This window comes from Castor canadensis, chromosome 7, assembly GCF_047511655.1.
Source record: "Castor canadensis chromosome 7, mCasCan1.hap1v2, whole genome shotgun sequence".
Taxonomy (NCBI): domain Eukaryota; kingdom Metazoa; phylum Chordata; class Mammalia; order Rodentia; family Castoridae; genus Castor; species Castor canadensis.
In genome coordinates, this window is record NC_133392.1 from 129,155,853 (window position 1) to 129,176,878 (window position 21,026).

The 21,026-nt window shown below is 44.1% G+C and overlaps 1 protein-coding gene across 16 annotated transcripts in view; it reads left to right on the top strand.

The window, feature by feature from the left end:
- Eri3 (ERI1 exoribonuclease family member 3) overlaps positions 1-21,026 on the top strand; it is a 128,220-nt gene that overhangs the window by 71,821 nt on the left and 35,373 nt on the right. For 2 of the 16 annotated variants that reach the window (XR_012449933.1, XR_002213798.2), the window contains one exon: positions 2,090-2,233. The exons of 12 other annotated variants lie outside the window; for them this stretch is intronic. Coding sequence is in view for 2 of the 4 variants with exons in the window: in XM_074080320.1 (XP_073936421.1) it covers positions 2,125-2,187 (63 nt within the window). In the remaining 2 variants the exon portion in view is untranslated. The remainder of the gene's footprint in view (positions 1-2,089; positions 2,234-21,026) is intronic. 2 more of the 16 variants (XM_074080320.1, XM_020186590.2) reach the window with 1 other exon arrangement.

Consider the following 21,026-nt stretch of genomic DNA (forward strand, 5'->3'; position numbering starts at 1 on the left):
TGCTACAGTCCAGGTAGAAAATGATAGTTACTTAGATTAAGCTGATAGCAGTGGGAAGTTAGAGAAATGGACCAATTGTAAAATGTTGAATGGTATAGTCAGTTATGCTATATATATATAATGCAACATATAGGTTCCTAAAAATCTATATGCTATGAAAAGTCATGTGATAAAAACGCATTTAGATGGGCTGGGGGAATGGCTCAAGCAGTAGAATGCCTGCCTACCAAGCGTGAGGCCCTGAGTTCAAATTCCAGTACCACCAAAAGTAAAAACAAGTTTAAGTTGTGTACAGTGATGCACATGTGTAATCCCAGTTACTTTGGAGGTAGAGATTGGGAAGATCATGTTTGAGGCCAGCCCAGGTCAAGAAAGTTATCAAGACCTAGTCTCATCCAATAGCCACAGACATATTTCCAGCCATGCAGGAGATGTAAGTAGGAAGATTGTGGTCCAGGCCGACCCCAGGCAAAAACACAAGGCCCTATCCTAAAAAAATAACTAAAGCAAAGAGGGCTGGGGGGCTTGACTCAAGTGGTAGAGAGCACCTACCTAGCAAGTATGACTCCCTGAGTTCAAACCCCAGAATTGCAATAAATAAATAAATTAATTAAAATGCATTTAGGAGCACAACACTCAAAAACTTCATCAATTACATGTTTTTAAAAAGATAATAGTGTTACAATGAAATTAAATTTCAGCATGAAGTTTGGAGGATTAAATATTCAAACCACAGCACCTGTGTTTGTTGTCTAGCATAGTTTCTAGTAGTACATGTGGCAATAGATTACTTGACATGTAGCTCATGATTGAGGGACAAATTTTTATTTACTTATTTTTTTGGGGATTGGGGTTTTAGCTCAGGACTTCATGCTTGCAAAGCAGGTGCTCTACTGCTTGAGCCACATCCCCAGTCCATTTTACTCTGGTTATTTTGGTGATGGGGGTTTGAGAACTATTTGCTCGAACTGTAATCCTCCTAAGCTCAGCCTCCCAGGTATTTAGAATTACAGGCGTGAGCCCACTGGTGCCAGACTTTTATTTACTTTTAATTAATTTAAATTTAAATTTAAAACTTCCTTGAGAAACTTTGAAATATGTTTATAGCAACTTGGGTTAGTAACTCTACAGTTCAAGCTGTTAACTGTACATACCCTAAATACAGATTGTTTCTGATGAAGATTTAGCTTCTCAATTGAGATGTGCTATAAGCATTGTTACACATCAAATTTCAAAGACTTGGTATGAAAAAATGCAAAATATCTCATAACTTTTGCATCGATAACATGTTGAAATAATAATTGGATATTTAAACAAAATACCTTATTAAAATAATTTCATCTGTTTCATTTTACTTTCTAATGTGACACTACAGAATTTCAAATTTCATATGTAGCTTGAATTGTATTTGTGTTGGAAGTACTGTCCTGGACACTTTGCTTCTGTACCTACATTGTCAAATCCTCACAGCAACCCTGTGCAGTAGCTATTATTTTTCACATTTTGAGGTTGAAAATCCAAGCCAAACGGTGATGATGAAACATGCTCAATGTTTTCATACCAGTATGTGGCAGAGCTAGATATTAAATTTAGTTTTGCCTGACTCCTCATAGTAAAGGGACAGAGAAAGACAGTAACATAATGGTGGTAGAAAAAGAGAGACCATGAGAATGTGGTATCCTAGAAACCAAAGAAAAGTGTTTTCAGTTCAGAGAGGGCTACATAATATAAAAACTAAAATGTGGGCACAGGATTTAGTCACAGGACCTCAGTGACCTTAGTGAAAGCTTTGAGTGCATAATAAGGACAGGAGGTAAATGGCAGTGAATTGGGGAGTAAATGAGAAAGTGAGAAGACAGAGACATTTTAACTTTTTCAGAAACGTTACTTTAAAGGAAAGAGGAAGGGCAAGGGCTATGGTAGGGCCATTGTGGGATTGGGGTATGTTTGGGGTTTTGAGATGGAAGATGTATGTGCTTGTTTGTAAACCTACTGGAGAAGAAAAGACCAAAGATGTTGGAATGAGAAGGAATCTGTAAGGGAGGAGATGAGAGGAAGAGCCCAGGTTCTTGAAATTGGCTGTCTTCAGGAGGAAGACCCCCTCCTTCCATTCTGCTGTAACAGGAGGAAAGAAGATGGATGAAGATCCTTAAAGACAGGATAACAGATTTGGTGATGGCAAGTTAAGGTGATTCCCATCTGATGACTTTTATTATTCTCTGTGAAATCGAAGGTGAGTCATTTGCTGATAAGTAATATGGGAGGGCTGGGAAGGTTTGCAGATGGTAGCAGGGGATTAGTGTCCTTTTAGTAAAGAGTAGATGTGTGAGCTGACTTCAGAAGTACAGTAGGAATTCTAGGCAATGTTGAGGGTCCAGTTAGGTTGATAATATTAATTCATAGCAGAGCCACTCTGTTTGGTTGTATGACTTTTTTTTTTAAGAGCTCAGCTACCTGGCTATGGGCATGGAGAAAACAGACATTTAAATTTATCCATGGTAGAGATTTGTGATGAAAGAAACAGGGAGTTAAAAATATTGTCAAGACAGCAGTTGACAAGATGGGTTATGGGATCTAAGCTGGATATTGAAGGAAGAGATGATAGGAGGGGCCTGATAGATATGGAAAAAGTAGGTAGGTCCCAGTTAAATGAGGAATAGATAGAGTGGGTATAGTTGAGAATGCCAAATGGAAGGACTAGCATTTATGGTTAAAGAGTAGAATGTCTGAATTGGTGATTTCACATGTGGGGCAGTTCTAGGTATTGGCAGGTTCCAAGGTACAGCCACAGAATTGAGTAGCTTATATTGGATGGGAAAGAATGTTATAAACAGAAATCATGAAAACAGGTTGGATGAGACTTCTACAAGGATACGCACATATAAACATGCACATATAAAATATGTTTTATCCACTGCATATGCTCAGACATATGTGCATAAATAAATTACAAATACAGGCCTAGACATTACACATATACAGTTCACATATATTCACACCAAGCCATGCAAGTGTGTGTATACATACAAATTGTCAGGAATCCCCTGTGATGCCTCAGCTTGATTGAATGGGCTTTAGGGGAAGTGGGTAGGCAGCCTGAGAAGGACTCTGAGTCTGGTAGACAGGGATCTCAGCCAGTCATGCCCAGTAGTTGTAGAAATAGAAACTGTCTAGAATTTAACAGACCCACATGTGCCAGGGTATGAGGATTGCTGCTCCACTTTCCTTTGTCATCTGTATTCTATGCCCTACTACAGGTTCTGTGTGTTCTGTGTTCTGAAAGGGTAAGATTGGGACCAGCAGTTCAGGAGGAGATCTTTCTAGGTCCTTCCATGAAACATTCTGTCTCTCTTCTCCCCCCACTCACCACCCAACCCCTTCACCCCCCCTCCCCGCACTAGGAGAGGGCAACAGGAGAAACTGCTGAAGGGAGCGTTGGTGTATACGATTGAGTATGACTTTTCTTGACCTTGGAGCATTCAGAGTCCCAATCAGCACAGTAATAAATTAAGGGCTTATGGAGGAATAAATTCTTGGCCTTAATGAAGTTCTTTGCTGGGGGCCATAAGCAGGTCAGTAGGTCGGTTGATGCAGATTGGAGGCTTCAGCTAGTGGGTCGAGTTAGCTGAGAAACGAGCAGGCATGAGAGGAGGATCCAAAACTGCTCGTCAGATCCCTCTGTTTTGGAGCTGTGGGAATAAAGCTGCTCCAGTGATGGGTAGCCAGGCAGAAACTAGGACTCTTTTTAGAAGGATGGGTATATGGTTCCAATCACAGAGCCCCTCTACTAGGACTATTTAGAAACTAATTTGAAAAAACAAAAAACAAAATAAGAACAGAGCAAAAATGAAAACCAAGAGAGACATGAATATCTTATCTGAAAAGTGTTTATTTTGGTTTTTTTTTTTTTCCTGAGGGGGAAAAGTTTGCTCTAAGGGTGGATGCTTCTGGGCCACTCAATGGTCAGAACCAAGCAGAGTATGCAGCCCAGGTCTTTGGCATCATCTAAAAGCAGAACATTGCCCATGGAGCAGTTTGGGCTGGAATTCTAAGAGGGCCAGCTTAGATCGGTACCTCTGGCTTTATTCTGTTGAGCACAGAGTACAGGATACAGAACACTAGGTATAAATGAGGGAGAGGTGAGGGCACAGCAGAGGCATGGAGTAGGAGAGCAGCCCACAGTGCCTGCTTGCTGCTAGGTTGGATGCTGAAGCTCTGGGTGGGGCTAGTCTTGAGCTGGAGGCTACTGAACTGTTAAGCTGAAACTAGAACCCAGGCCTCAAGACTCCAGATGCTGAGTTCTTCCCCTTCAGCCCTACCCTCTGTAACATCTGCACCTGTAGGTAAGCTCTTGAGATATAATTCAGAGGTAGGGGAGGGAAAGTGCTGTGTTTGAAGTTGGGCTGCCAGAACTAGAGGAAATGTTTCCTTCTCATCTCCCTGCCCCCATGGTGTAGTGCCCAGCCTGGGCTTTTCCTTTAAATATGTCTTACAGCTGTCTGAACTCTGAAATTTCTTTCACTCCTTCCTTCGCCTTGTTAACATGTGTTGCCTTTGGGGTAATCAGGGAAAAAATATTATGTCCTTTTACAATTACCGGGTTTTGGAATATTAAAATGTCTCGCTGCATCGGCACTGTTATTTTGATTGGTATTCTAACCTTTGACTAGCCCATAAAGCGCGCCGCTCCTGAAGCCAATATTGCAGGACTGAAATTTAATTCCGAAATGATTCCAGATAATAGGGAGACAGATAATATATGCATGAAGGATATTATGTTTGGACTAACTGCAGCAGGGCCAGGGCTGGGGAGCTGAATAATAGCCCAGAGTGAGTTATAATCTGTGGGACAGAAATGCCTTACTGTCAGGGCCAGGAGAGGAACTCTTAAATCAAAGGGTGTGATTTTAGGGTACTTGTTTTGACAGGAAGAGCACTGGAACCAAGAGGGTAGGTATTGAAAGCTTTGCCCATCCTTTCTCTTGAGCAAGATACCTAGGTCCTGGGATGATCTAGCTCATTGCAGCATCTCTTGTCTTTAATGTATTATCTCCTGTCCCTTGATAACATAGCGAACTTTTTACTGCTTTTCAAATATACATGACTGTTTCATCTTCCTTTGCTTATATTATATTATGTCCCTTTACCTTTTGCCTTTTAGTGTGTTGAGAAAACTCCTGTTCATCCTTCAGAACCCTTTTGTGTGAGGCCTTTTCTGACATCCCCCACCTTGGGTAGAAAGACTTAATCACCTCCTTCTTTGTATGGCTTCAGAACTTTGTGCTAAGTGTATCACGTGTTTGTGTTTCTTACAAGACTATAAGCTCCTTAAAGTCTGTATTCCTCCTATCTCTGTATTTCTAGTAATTGGCACTCTACCTGGCATACACTAAGCATTGGTAGGCATTAACTGAATCTACATTGAATCTAGGACTGGACTAATGAGCGCCGGTGCCCAGGTGCCTATTCCTCTGTTGGAGTTCCCAGACAAATGGACTTAGAGAAATTAAGTAACTTGCCTAAGGGCACATAATCAGAAGAAGTGCAGTGAAGTTAGAATTTAAACCTGTCAAGTGTGCTCTTTTCCCAAAACTATGTGTCTTCAACAGGTAGGCAGGAAAGGAGTTGAAGGTGAGGATAGGAAAGACACACTCACCTCTGGCTCTTTCCTTCCAAAGCCCAGTACTTGAATCCTCTTGGCTCAGACTGCATTGGTCATTATCATTCATGAGACTCAAGTCCTAGAAGGAATTGTGCCCTTGTTGCTGTGTTGACCTATGTACAGTTACTCCACACCAAAGATAATTCTCTGTTGTGAGTTTATAGCCAAGTATCAGGAAGATACCTTGGGAAAGGTACCTCAATATGCTTTGAGAGTTTTTAGGCAGGTAGGCGGCAGACTATAGGATCTCTTAGTAATGTCAGAAAATATCACATACACCCTTTTCCTCCTCCAGGACAGGAAACACAGCTCCTGTGTTTAGGGATTATGGTGATAGGTAAGTACATAGTGAAAACAAAACTAAGGTGACTGGTTGCTTTTTAAATGGATTAATTATAATACTATCTTCATAAACCTGAAAGTATTATGCCTATATGTGAGACTTACCCTTCACTTAGTGTTCGGGTAGTACATGGTATGTACTGGATCTCAGAGATCTAGGGCTTTGGCTTATACCTGTAATCCTAGCTCCTTGGGAAGCTGAGATCTGGAAGATCACCATTCCAGGCCAGCCTGGACAAAAGTTTGTGAGATTATCTCAAGGGAAAAAAAGCTGGGTATAGTGTTGAATGCCTGCCATCTCAGTGATAGCAGGAAGCCTAAAATAAGAGGATCACAGTCCAGGTCATCCTGGGCAAAAAGTGAGAGCCTATCTCCAAAATAACCGGAACAAAATGGCTGGAGAAGTGGCTCAAGTGCCAAAGTACCTACCTAGTTAGTGTGAAACCCTGAGTTTCAAACCCCAGTACTGCCAAAAAAGAGAGGGAGAGAGGGGGGTGAGGTGGGGTGGGGGGAAGGAGGCTGGCCAGCTGAGCCAGTCTCAGATTCTAATGTCTCTACCAATTGTGAGCTGAAGCAGGTCCCTCTCTGAACCTGTGTGTGATTTTTGACACACAGAAGCTAGGAGTAGAGTCCAGGAAACCTGATTTAGAATCTTGGCTCTATACTTACTCATTGTGGGGTTTTAAGAGAATCCCTTAACTTCTTTGAACCTCACTATCCTCCTCTGTAAAGCAAGAAAAAGTAATATCCATATCTTAGACTTGACCTGAGGATAAAGTGAGAGTACTGTGCCCCTGCCCTTCTCTTGCCCTGGTACTGACCACCATAGATGAGATGACCAGGCTCCAGGAAGAAGAGGGGTTCAGGAGACAGAAGCCCAAGTTAAGCACATAACACTCTGCAGGCAGGACCTAGGAAAAAGAGCTCCCCAGCAGAGTTAATGAAAGCATCAACAAAGGTATGTTTAATGCTGTCCTTGGACTGTCTCATCCTTGTCACACACTGAGATCGGAGTCAGTTGCCTCGTGCCCTTGATCCCAGATGCCATCAAGCTTCCTGGGTGTCTAATGGAATGCAGAGTCACATTCACCTCAGGTTAATTCCTGGCCCTGTCACCTACCTGTATGATTGTGGACAGAATATTTAACCTTCCTTGACCTTTGGTTTCCTTATTTGTAAGTGGAAATAATTAGTAACTAATAAAAATAGATGCTGCTCTAATGCTTTATGTAGACTAACTCACTTCATCCTCAAACATCTCTATAGGGATTATTACTAGCCATTGTTCAGATGAGGAAACTGAACCACAGGATCCAAAAGTAGTGAGTGGTGGAGTAGGTATTAGAATCTAGGCAGTAGACTTCAGAGTCCATGCTCTTAACTGCTTTGCTCTATTGCCTCCAAAGCAAAGAAAGGAAGAGTCAGCCAGGCACCAGTGGCTCACACCTGTAATCCTAGGTACTTGGGAAACTGAGATCAGGAGGATCATGGATGGAGGCCAGCCCAGGCAAATAGTTCGAGAGACCCCATCTCCAAAATAACCAAAGCAGGGGGGGAGGTGGCCCAAATAATGTATATACATATTAAGTAAACAATAAAATAAAAAAACTTACACATGCAAGTAAATGATAAAATTTTTAAAAATCAAAAAAACAAAACACAAAATGACTCAGTAAATAGAAAACAAGTCTCTTTGGGGGCACTAACATTGTCTACCTAAGCTTATAAGAAGTCTGAAAGCTTTGCTAAATCTTACTCTAAAGGTAAAAATTTAAATGAACATATATGACATCTGTGTCGCTATAATGCTAATTATCACCGTCTTTAAATGTTAAAAGTACATAAGTAGTCTATGTTTCCTAAAATTAAAAACAGTGCGATTTAATTAAGGATTGGACATTGGTTACTCATAAAATACATCTATTATAAAAATGCAAAAAAAAAAAAAAAAACTACAGCAAAATAGACCAGAGGCATGGCTCAAGCAGTAGAGTGCCTGCTTTACATGTGTGAGGCCCTGAGTTCATACCCCAGTACCACCAAAAAAAAAAAAAAAAGGAGTCATGGGGTGTGTGAGAGAGACCCTTGTATTGAATCTTAAAAGATAAGTAAGTTTTCAGGAGACAGAGTGGAAGGGGCATCCAGATAGAGGCAGTGTGAGAACGAAAGCCTAAAATGGTGAAAGAGCTTGCTGGACTGGGGAACTACAAACAGTAGTTTTCAGGTGTTTTAAGCTACTAGTGTGGAATAGTCATGTGTACCTTCTATCAAAGTGAGAACAAGCAAGGGCAATAAGAAACCTTTGCCTTTGTCCCTGTCTATAGAGTGAAGCTAGCCTATGCTGCCTTCTTTGGTGGTGGTGGTGGTGGTGATGGTGATGCAGTAGCTCTAGAAAACTGGCATGTTTGCCTCCAGGTAAGAGAAGAAGAAACCTATGGGCCAAGGATAGCTGTGAGGGAAGAAGCTACTCTGCCTTATAGCATAGGAACTGTGGACAGCCTGAGACCGCTGAACAGGAGACCTCTGCATCCATACAGCAAAATGCAGGAGGTACAGTGGGAGGAGTTCCTTAGAGCATGTTTGCAGAGGTGTTAGAAGAGTGCTGGTACTCTATGGAAACAAGTATACCCCCAACTCAGAGAGAGCTGGCCTTGTTTTGCATCTCTGGTTGGTATGGCCACAGAGGACCAGCCGGAGAGGGAATCAACTTAGGGCATTAGGATTCGTTCTTCCTCCGAGGTCCCCTGAAGCCAGTGAACCTCATCCCAGAATTCTTGTAGTGTCCTCTGTGGCAGGTCTGTCCACCAGGCCCACCCCTGGCCTGTCTGCCTCTCTTGGCTGCTAAGGTCTGTTCTGTGAAGTGGGGCAGCCTCTTAGTTCTGATCCTACTGGGAGCTGCCTCTGTCTTCCTTTTGTGTGCTTCAAATGTATTCTGGGCTTGTTCTGAAGCACATAAGAGTGGGGAGCTCTGCTGAGTCCGTTTGGGGGCCTGGATTTAAGCCTAGTCATTCTGGCCACAGATCCTTTACTCTAACCCTGGGTGCTAGTTATCAGGACCCAGCTTAGGGATAGACAAGGTCACACACAATAACCAAGAAGCATGGACTCTGGGCCAGCATATCCCAGATCATGAGCCACTTAAAGAAAAAGGACTAGATTATATCTTTGAATCCAGAGCACCTGGGAGACAGAAGGGACCTCAGGAGCTGCTAGAGGTATGCATACTGTGGAAGAGCTAAGGGCATGGTGTCAGAAGAGAGACAGGAGAGATCAATGCTGAGAGAGCTAAAGAAGTTAAGCCTGAGAGAGCTAAGGAAGTGCTTAGTTATTCTGCCTTCTCCCCAGGGTTTTTATTTTTGTTTTTCTTTTGATTTTGTTGTTACTTTATGCCCTGAAAACTGGGAGGAGTTACAGAAAAGGAAAGGACAGAACAAGGAGACTTCCTTGAAGGCTAGAGGTACAGCCCTACCCTCAGGACCACCCTTTCAAAAGCAGGTTTGACAATGTCTGTCAGCATCAGCTGAGCCCCCAATTGGTGTCAGCCTTTGTGCTGGATGCTTTTTCCACATTATGATTGTGTTTAACCCTCACAGCTACTCAGCAAAGAAAGGGCTTGTCTCTCTTTTATGGGTGCTGAAGTAGAAACTCAGAGAGATTAAGAAGTCTGCCCAAAGTCAGATGACTAGGAAGTTGTAAATCCACGTTCTCTCCTTCCATAGCTTCCATCTGTCAGGTAGTAGATACAACCTGTAGGCATCTCCTCTGGTCTGGCCTGGTTTGAGCTAGAGGCAAACACAACAGCTATCACTAGATGTATAAGTTATTGAAAGTCGGTGATGGAGGAAAGATAGGGATTGGCTGCATGCTCCAGGTCTCTAGAGAGTGACACCTGTTTAATGGGAATCTTGGTAAGTAAGAGGGAGTGTCCATGTGTTCATGCATGTCTGTATGTGTTTAGAGAAGTTTATCTCCTCATGTGGGAAGATTTGTGCATCCCTTGGTATATTCGTGTATATTCTGTTGTGTGCATGTGCCCACAGGGAATATGGGAGAAGATGTTGGCATAGGATTTGTGGTTTGACTCCAGGCATTGGAGGTGGGCAGATAAAGCCCTTGTCTCTAGAGAACAGCTTGGGGCAATACAAAGAACCCTGGACCAAACTTGAAGCTAGATAATAAAGACATGGGCTCTCGTGTTGGGTCATTTGCCCTTTCTGAGGCCTCAGTTTCCTCATCCAACAAATAAAGGAATTGGATGAGACAATTATTCCTCCTCCTCCCCATCTTCCTCATCCTCCTCCTCTTCCTCCTCCTTCCTTCTTCTTCTTCTTCTTCTTTCTTCTTTCTTCTTTCTTCTTCTTCCTCTTCCTCCTCCTCCTTCTCCTTCCCTTTCTTTTCTCCTTCTCCTTCTTCTCCTTCCCTCCTCCTCTTTTTTCTTATGGTGGTACTGGGGTTTGGACTCAGGGCCTCGAGCTTGCTAGGCAAACATCTACCACTTGAACCATGCTCTAGCCTTCTTTTGACCTTTGGTTCTCCTCTGTTGGTTGTCTTGGAAGATCCTGAGTGGTGGTCAGGCAGACCAGGAACAAAACCATATAGTCTTTCTGTGAGCTGACTTGGCCTGCTGTCAACTATCTTGGGGAAAGAGTGGTGTGAGCTTGGGTGCCATAACTCCCTGGATGTCTCCTAGAGATGGGACTTTTGGTTTTCTCAGTCTTCAAGAGGGATTTCAGCAGAGTTTTGTCTCCTGTCCCATTAGTTAGTATAGTACCTTGCTTTCTGGGTTCTTAGAGAAGGAGTGGGCAGTGTGGGCTCACAGTACAGGAACCTCAGCTTGGGTGAAGATTTCTCTTAGATGGGCTTGGATCATCTTGTACCTAAGCATTGGGTAGCAGGTGCTCTGCCTAGGCTGGAACATCTTTATTTGCATCCAGCGACCAGTCACTCCCTGAAGTCCTGTATGTCAGGGCATCTGGACATGGAATTGAATCAGACTTGGTCTCCACCTGTCCAAAGCTGGCTCCTGGTCTGGTAGGGAAGATCAGTGGATCAGAAGGAAATGGAGGAAAATATGCATTATAAAGGGTAAGTGCGGTGATAAGAATGTGTATGTGGGGTGTGTATACATCACCTGTGTTTTTAAAAATGAATTTCTTTTCAATTCAGTTCTTTACTGATCAAAATTTACAAGTAACAAGAGTCCATGTAAGCATGACCTCATGATCATGTGCCCCCTACCTGTGCCACTTGATGAGCTGAGAGCTATCCTGATGAGCTAGTCCCTGCTCTTGCCTGCTGTGACTTCTTCAAAGGCCTTAAAGTAGGGTCCTCTTGAGACCCTACATTGCCTTATTTGGAAAAGACAAGTGGCCCTTCTGTGGAGATGAAGCCCAAGCTAGCTGCCCAAGAAGTGCTAATGTGGGTGTGAGCAGGTATGCTAGTGAGACTGCACAGGCATGGGCCTTAGTGTGCACATAGCAGCTGTCAGTGGTCTCTGTTCATTACCACAACCAACTCTTATGGTGTTAGGCTTGGGCTTGGGACCTTTTTGGTTGCAAGCAGATAGGCAGTCTGCAGGCAGTTCTCAGGGCAGGCCTGAGGCCTCCCCAGTGGTGTGTTTGCTGTGCCTAATTACCCGGCAGTTGTTTAACTATGCAAGCTGCATGCCTGCCTTTATTGTGCTGTGATTGCTAAGCTGCCTATGGGGAGTGTCATAAAAGATATAAAATGCCCATTATCTGTCTGACGCCCTCCTCCTGGACTGTGGGTGTTTGTGTTTTATTTTATTTTTATGGCTCAGGGGAAGCTCTGTAGGAAGGAAAAGGGAGGAAATGTAAAAAGGGGGGGGGCCCTATATAGGAATTGGGGGTTGGGAGATGGAGGAGCCCCTTTATACCATGGGCAGAAGGACTTCCCTAACCAGAAGAGATATAGAAATGGCAGATCTCCAAGGTCTGGATAGAGTGCTCAGAAAATACAGTTCAAATATTCCCCTTCTCATCCACCTGCAAGTCTTGCAGTGTAGGTTTCAACTTCGCCTTTGCTGGCCTCCTTCCTTCAAGTAGGCCCCACTGCCTTGGGGTCAGGGCAGTCCACAGAGGGATCTGAGAATGGTCTCTTGTTTCTACTCCATTCTTCCTCAACTTTATGATTCAACTGCCTGATGGCCTTTGAGAGAACATGGCTTGCTTTGGGACAAAGACCGTGGGCACAGTTAACCTGTTCTACTAAAGCTTCCCATCCATATAGTTTCAGCTTTCTTTCTCTTGCCAGCCACAGTGATTTGTTCAGATTGAGCCTATCTAAAAATTCACTGGGTCTTAAAAAAATCTCCTAGACCAGAAGAGGGAAGGGAATTACTACAGATTAAGCACTAGCCCTGTGCCAAAAAGAACCTGTGAGGTCTGAGGCCAGAGATCAGAGACCAGACAGGGCCTTTACCCTTGAAGAGCTCAAGCTGTATATAAGTAGAATACCAGGGTTCATGAAAGGTGTTCAATAAATGTTAAGTGAGATTGAATTTTACATTTTTTCATTCTGTTGAATACCTGCTGGGTCAAGCACTAACCACACACTGGAGGAGAAAATAGTGAGCAAAATAGACAAAATCCAGGGCTGGTGGAGTAGCTCAAGTTGTTGAGCACCTGCCTAGCAAGCATGAAGCCCTGAGTTCAAACCCCAATCCCACACACCAAAAAAAGTAGACAAAATCCTAACCCTTGCTGGTTATTAGAAGTTATTGGAAGAAAGACTTAAGGATTTACATGGATATTGTAACCTTACCCCAAAACCATACCCTTTCAACTATAACATTGTTTCCCGTGCATGATCCATCAAATCCTAGGCTATCCAGTACTAATCTTTTCTACTTAAACTATCTTGATGTTGGACTTGGGGAATGGCTCAAGTAGTAAGAGTGCCTGCCTAGCAAGCATGAGGCCCTGAGTTCAAACCTCAGGGCCTCCAAAACCAACCAAACAAAAAATCTTGATGTCTACTGAATAAAGTATAAATCCTCTAGCCTGACTTTTGAGATCCCCCATAGTACCTTTCTAACTATGCCAGATTGGCCTGTATGATATACTTTCAAGCCTTATTCGATCACTTTGCTGCATTCCTGCCTAGTGAACTCCTCCTACTGTCCTCTGTGAAAAATTTTCCAGCTTCCCAGTGGAACTTCCTCTCTCTCTCCACATACCTACTTTAAGTACCTTTGGAGTGCTAGGCCCTGTGCTAGAACCTTTCTCAACTTTGTTCACTGTTGAGTCACCTACTGTGGGCTTCTTGTACTTTGATAATAGTGTACATTTTAAAGTAGTTTTATTGAGATATTACTCATATACCACACAGCTTACCCATTTATGGTGTATAGTATATTAACAGGGTTGTTCAGCCATTATTACCATCTAAATTTAAAACATTTCTCCCTTTTAAAAAAGTCCACTAGCAATCATTTCTTACTTTTCCCCAAAACACTTCATCATATTCAACCACAAATCACCTTTTCATCTCTATAGATTTGCCTATCTTAGCAATTCTGGAAATTCCTTATATGTAGCATTTTGTGATTAGCTTCTTTCACTTACAATTTTTCAAGATTCATCCATGTTGTACCACATATCAATTAGCCCTTCAGTTTTTATTGCTGAGTAATATTCCATTGTATGAATGTACTATTTTTCTTTATTCACTCATCAGTTGATGAACATTTGGGTTTTTTTTCCATTTTCTGGCTGATACGAATAATTCTGCTGTAAACATTCATGTATAAGTTCACTTTATTGCTTTTGCTTTACATTTGTCTTTCTAGTAGATTGTGAGCTCTACGAGAGGAGTCACTTCTATATTGCTCACTATTACATCACTACCACTTAGCTCAGTAAATGTCGGTGAAAAAACATGCATGCTTTCTAATTTTCTCCCTCCCCTCCCCAGGATGTAATAGCAAACTGTTGGGACCTGTTTTAATCCCATAAACCACTCTGTTGTGAGTATAATGGTACACAGACCTGCCACCCATGCTGGAGCTTAAGTTCATTCATCAGTTTCCTAGACCAAGCCCTTTTCATTCCATGTTGGCTTCTTGAGATTAGGTCCTTCCTTCCTCAACAATAGGTGATGTGAAAATTCTGAGTTGCCCTCAGGGTGGCAGATATGGCCTCTAGCTAACTGGACACCTACTATACTGTTCCTTCTTCATCCCTCTTTGGAGGAGCTCTAGATTGTTTTATTCATGGAGGACTGGATCTTTGGGAGGACCCTGGAAGGAGGGAGGAAGTGTTGGGCTGGGGTCTCCTGGCTCCAAGCCAGGCTGGCTTTGTGATAGCTCCAGATACCTGGGTATCCAAGGAAGAAAGAGAAGAAGCAGCTCTTGCCATCTAAGTCAGTAGCCAATATGAACCAGGTCCATGAAAGAAAAGGGATTTTGAGAAGCAATAGCTTCTGAGAGATTAGTAAAGACAGTATTTCTCTTCCCTTTGAACTTACTCTTTCTAATAGTTTGAGCCTATAATCAGAATTGGGCTTTATTTGGCTAATTAGGAGTTAGGAATGATGGCAGAAGGGGATGTGGAAATGCATCAGGGTGGTGGGCAGTAAATCCAGGGTTTTAATAGGTTCATAATCAGGTGGTTTGGAAGGCTGTCTGGGTAGTTGGGCCCCCTCCCCTTCCTTCTACTCATACCACTCCTTGAAGTGGCCTTCACACTTTGCTGTCCTTGTCCTCAGTGCTGGCAGTGATGCTGGGATATGGGGGCTCAAGAAGGAGGGAGGATACCCCACCCAGAGCTTCATTGCCTATGCACACGCCGTCCAGCCTGGCGGCATGATTACCTTGCTGAGAAATCCGTCCAGGCGCAGGGCTGCTGATAGCAATCATTGATTAAGAGGGTAATTGTCCTGAAAATTCAGATTGATCAGAAGGCAGAAATGATAACTTGTGTAACTGTGTTTAAAGCCACGTCCTGTCAATAGAAGAGACGGAGATGTATCACACCAAGAGGGGGGCAGAACGGATGGGTATATGCCGGCAGGCGGGTGCTGCCATCCTTCTCTCAGGGCTGAGCAGGATGTTTCTTGTCAGTAACCTGGACTATTGGAGATTCAATCACTTTTATCTCCCCCTCTCTCTCAATCCAAATGCCTTTTCATATTAGGAAATTAGAATCGGCCCTGCTCATGCAAGATTTATTAGCTCTGCTGAGCAGTCGCACTGAAGAGTAAATGATTTTGCTTTGCTGGAGCTTTTTACACATTAGGATCCAACTTCTCTTTCCCTGCTCTGGGCCACTGGCTGTCTGGAGGAGTAAGTTCTAGAACCATCTACTTGGAGAGAAGGAGAAAGCATCATTCAGGTCTGGCTTCTTATTCTACCTCTTTTTTTTTTTTTTTTTCCATGGAATGAAGGTTTGCACTCAGGGCTTTGCACTTGCAAAGCGAGCGGCCTACCACTGAAGCCACAGCTCCAGTCCATTTCACTGTGGTTATTTTAGAGATAGGAGTCTCGAGAACTATTTGCCTAGACTGGGCTCAACCTCGATCCTCCCAATCTTAGCCTTCTAGGTAGCTGGAATCACAGGTGTGAGCCATCTGGAGCCAGCTAGATCTACCTCTTGTGTCTGACTTCCTTTTTTATCCCCCATCAGGTCTCTTACTGGGGTCTCAGGCTTTTTCTCTAGCTGATGGGCAAAGCTCCCTGAGGAACTGAGGCTTGTCCCTCAGACTTTCAGTGAAGTCTTCCTCCTGGGAGAAAAAGCTCAAAGAAGCAAGAGGAGGTACAAAAGAATATGTTGGGTAAGAAATGGCAATAGAGGCAGAGGATAGTGGGACCACCATGATTTTATTTCTTAGAGCCTGGGCCTGTCCACCTGTTAAGAGTTGGGTCTTCAAGGGATGGAACATCTTTCTGACTTCCTGGAGAAGCTATCTACTAAGTTTCCTGGTTACTTAGCAGGTAGAAGCCAAAGATGCAGGCAGTCAGCATGGTTGATACTGCCTCATGCTGTCTCTTAGGGAAGGTAGGGTCTCAGTCCACATTGGAACTTTACTATAATCTTGGGCTTGGAAGAAATGTGAGCCTGTATAGCCAGTTGGACCCCAAAGGCCAATTGGCTGCAGAGAGGGCTAGTCCCTGTCACTGAGACTGAATAATTCTTTCCCCTTCTTGCCATTCCTCTTTAACCCTAGCACCTCCTTGGGTCACTTGGGTTCATGATGGACGAACTTGTCACTGTCGTTCTTCCACCCTCTTATTTCAGATCTCTGATCACGGAGGTCTGAAAAAAGAGGTGTGGGACTGGGATGTAACTTAGCAGTAGGGTGCTTGCCTAGTATGTGTGAGGCCCTGACTTTGATCCCTCACACCAAAAAAGAAAAGACAAAAAATAAAAATAAAAAACAGTAAGTGTGGAGAGTCCTTCTGATGTCCAAACTGAGGAAAGGTTAATGGAACTTCCAGGCTTTTTTGGTTTGGTTCAATTTTTTTGTGAAAGGGATCTCAAGGATTACCCTCTGTCCATTTCAACATCCCTTTTTCATGTGGTTTATTTTTTTTACTAGGCCTCATGAAGCCTCCTTTTCTCAGCTTTCAGATTATTTCCTCGAGTGGAGATATAGCTTGGCAAACTTGAGAATTGGGGCTGAAAGTGATGGAATAGCGGATGTGAGCAGCAGCCAATTGGGCTCAAAAGGAGAGCTGTGTTTTGGGGTAGAGTGCAGAGGGAAGTGGGAGGATGCTTTATGGAGGAAGGAATCTAGAATGTATCTGTAACACATCCCTGAGATAGGACTTGCCTCCAAACAGACTACTAGCTTTTTACCAAGGGTCTACTTCAGGGCATTCTGGTCCACTGTCAGGCTTTCTCACCTTGGAAAGGCTTGATTCTTCTGGAAGGCTCCTCCTACTTGGCTAAACTGGGCAGGGCAGAGCTTCCTTCTGCATGCACCACTTCCTACCCATGAGTATGCCAAGAGATGAAGTGGTCCAGGGAGCTTGGTGGAGCCCTTCTTTCCCAACTGTAATGGACTATGAAGGGCTACCAGCACTTCCTAGTATGGAAGGTCTTGCTCCTGCCTCTGAGCCAAGCTGGCCAGAAACTTAGGAATAGTCCAAGAGGAAGAATCAAGCTTTGTTTTTCTAGGTTAGTTTGGACAGTCAAGGATGAGTGGAACTACCATGGGCACCTTGGATCTGAAAATAGAGAAAGCAGAAGACAGACCCCCAGTGGAGTGAGGGAAACACATGGTTGCTACAGGATGATGTAAATGGTTTGTTGTCTTTCGGACCCCAGAAGAGCAAGTGACTGAATTCTGCTGAAAGAGCTCAAATGGCATCCAGAAATGGGCTCTTCAGCAGGGTCTATGCAGAGCAGGGGGAGTGTGCTATGGAGACAAGTGTGGGTAAAACTTCTGGGCAGAGATCAGTTGTGTTATGGTAGGACTAAGGCCAAGTGGATTTACTGTTCCTATTACACTATCTTCTCTAATTGGAAGGTATGGCCCATACCTCTGCTTTAGTAAGCCTGTAGGGATATCTACTTTTACCATGTGACTGGGCTGCTGGGAATTAGACCATCTGGAGCCTTGGGGTGGCAAGATGTATAAGACTGCACCTTAGGGATTGGACTCCAAGTCTTCCCTCTGCTTGGTTCCTCTTTCCTTTATGCCAAAAGAGCAGAAGAAGAGTGCGGATTCAGGTTAGGAGAGTAGCTGTGATGAGCTTGCCTAATGCTCCTGTCTTTCAGCCAGGCCAACAGGCAGACTAGGCAGTTAGTTCTCCACCCTTGCTGAGCCCATTCCTGGCCCATCATGTGCCCAGACCCAGTCCTCTGTCAAGGGCTAGGTTGGTTCTCTGGGTCTGGTTTGGAGGCCGGGAGGAGATGAGGAAGCCAAGAGACTCATTTTCACTGGAATTTGACCTAAAGCAGGATTGGAAGAGAAGAAAAGAATTTGAACAAAAGTGCAGGCAGGAAGGCCCTGTTAACGAGCCTTTCTTTCTCTTTGGGGACAGAGTGGAGCGCATAGCAGGGTGCACCTGCCAGCTCTCCTCAGAGCTGCTCTCTGAGGCAGCTGCAGTCTCTGGCCATTGCCTGCTCTCGCTCACTCTCCTTTTTTCCCCTCTCCTCTTTCTCAGCTCTCTCTATTATGGGGACTTGCTCCAGCTCTTTCTCTCTCTTCTGTCTCTCCTTTTGTTCTCTCTTTGTCTATTTATCACACTGTGAAGGTTGAAAGAGATGTTATTAATCTGGGAGAATGAAGGCAGGATTAGTGGTATGAATCGGATTTTGAGAGGTGTAATGATAGAAAGACTCGCTCGGCTGGCGGCCTGCATGAGCTTGATAAATGGGGAGCACTCCAGACTGACTCGCGCCTTCCTCCGCGCTGTGCGCCCTGCCTGCTGGGGCGTGCCGCGCTCTCAGATCTGCCAGCCGGCCCACCCCACTCCTACCTGAACTGGAGCAAAAAGCCAAGGGTAAAGCAGACACAAATATCTCCCATCACACTTGGAGACATCATTGCTTTTAGCACCCTTTACAAGTGGAGGGCCATTGAGTTCTCAGACTGTGGGCAGAGGAAAGGGGACCTAGACTTTGGCTGGAAAAGCCTGTGCCTGCTTCTGGGTTCTATGGAATAGAACTTCCATCCTGCCTCTGATCAGGGAGTGGTAAGACTGTCCCTAGACCAGCCAAGTAAGAGTACCAGACTGTAGGTTATATGTGATTAAACAAAGTGCTATTGGGAGAATTGGGTGTGGTAGTCCAGGTGAGATATGGAGGGAGGGGAAAGAAATCAGGAAGGGCTTCCTGAAAGTGGGGTCCTGGCAGATAGGTGGGGGGTTAGAGAAATAAAAGGCGAGTGTTTTGGGTAGGGAACACTTTGCTAATAAGAAAAGACTTGGGGCAGAAATAAACCTAACTCTGAGGGGAGGTTGAAGTGCCTCAGGTATGGTGAACTTCAGATCAGGAAGGAAACTTAGAAACCCAATAATTAAGCACCTCATTTCCAGTGAAGAAAGTGAGACCTGAAGACTAGAGTTACTATTGCCTGAAATTATTTTCTGTTCATATGCTCTTGCTTACTCTTGTTTTGTTTTTATTTTTTGAGACATGGTCTTGCTGTGGTACCCAGGCTGGCCTCTTGATCCTTCTACTTCAGCCTCCCAAGTAGCTGGGATTACAGCTGCGTGCCACCATGCCCATGTTATTTGTTCTAAAGGTACTCCCTCTAACCATCCTGAGTCTGTCTGCAGTGAGTCAGTCTTTCTTCCTCTCCCTCTCCCTGTCCCTCTCCCTCCCCCTCCCTCTCCCCATTTAATGACCATTTATATTGCTATTTAGTTAATATCTGCTTTATCCTGTAGACTGTAAGCTCTTTGAGGATAGTACTATGTCTCTGTTGCCATATGAACACATATAGCCTGGCAGATAATAGACTCTCAGTAGATGTTGTGAATGAGTTACTGTGATGCCAAACCCCAACTCCTCCATCCTATTGTACCAGGGTAGAGTGAAAACTGATTTGGAAAAGTGAGGTACAAGGGCCAGGGTGTTAGGTGTGTTACAGAGATAAGGTTCTTTGGGTAATAGCTCTGGAGGCTTCAGTGTTCAGTCTTCTCATCACTCCACCTTCCTTTTTTCAAGCGTCAGAGAAATGCCTCATCTGATTTCATAGGCTTCTACTCTTCCTGCATGATCTTACCCACCCCCAGTTTCATCTGCCACTTGTCTGCTTTCTTAGGACTTTATCTCAGCTTAGACCACTGAACTGAGCTTCTTTCCTATATGACACCCCAACAGTATGTTCCACTGAAGGCCATCTGGGTCCCTCTCAGTGATTTCTCTCCATGCTTCATTTTTTACAGGATCTTGGCCTTGCTGCATTGTTTTGCAAATGTGTTTACACATGTCTCCTTCTGTTTTGGGAGCACCTTAAGGGCACTGGCCTGACCCACTTGATCTGTGTATCTCTAGTGCAGGGCTTGGTACAAGGTAGTTGCTGAAAAAAATATAAGCAGCATGTGCAATGTAGTCAAGAGGGAGAAAGCAAGCACCAGGTCCTGAGTTCAAACCCTAGTACTGCTACCAAAAACAAAAAAGCAAAAAACGAGTGCACACACCTTCATGTGTGAGAGTAGGCAGATGGTGGTGTCACATGCTCAATAAAAGATTACATTTTAATTTAGAAAGCACATTAGAAACTTAAAGTGCTTTGCCTAAGTGCTGACAGCTATTAGTGTCTCCTTTTTATTAGGAAAAAGGACATGATTTTCCTCTTTTATCTTCAGGCCTGTCCAACTTCTGAGAGTCAAACTTAGCAAAATGCCTGCCCCTCACTGAGGACTAGTTACATGCCAGGTTCAAAGCTTTGGACTTGAAACACAGAATTCTGCTTTGCAGACTGGTTCTATACCCCTGACAGGATTAGCCCCAACAGTTCAGTGTCAGGAAGGGAGTAGGAAAGACAGGGTCATTTGACATGGTTCAAGCATGTTGTCTGGCCTCTCCTTTCTCCATCTAGGCCTGGGTGGGAAGACATAAGAACTTAGATTGTTTGGGGCACAGGGGAACAAACCAGTGGTTGTCAAAACCCCACTTGTCATGTAATACAAAGGGCCAGACCTCAGAGAGGCAGCTGAAGAGAAACAGCCCCAGGAAGAGTTGGATTTGTTCAGCTATCCTCAGGGCTGATGGGACCAAGAGACAGAGACATTATAGCTGCTGGTGATGTTGAGAGCTGTCAGAGAGCTAGAATGGAGGAAGGGAGTATGTAGCAGTAGCAGGAGGAATTCTGGTGCAGGAGGCAAGAACTTGCCCTGTGCCTTACAGGAAGCTTTGAGGGCCTTTTTGCTGATTTGAAGGAAAGGTACTCTTTGCTGTGGAGATGATTTGGTGCTGCAGTGGCAGGAGGTCTGGAAGGCCCAGTTGGGCTTCTCTGTGTGGCCTCTGCCCCTGGCTTTTCCTGAGCAGCCACAAGATAGACATCCTGATCTCAGTCTGGACCATCTCTGTCGGCTCTGGATGCTAAA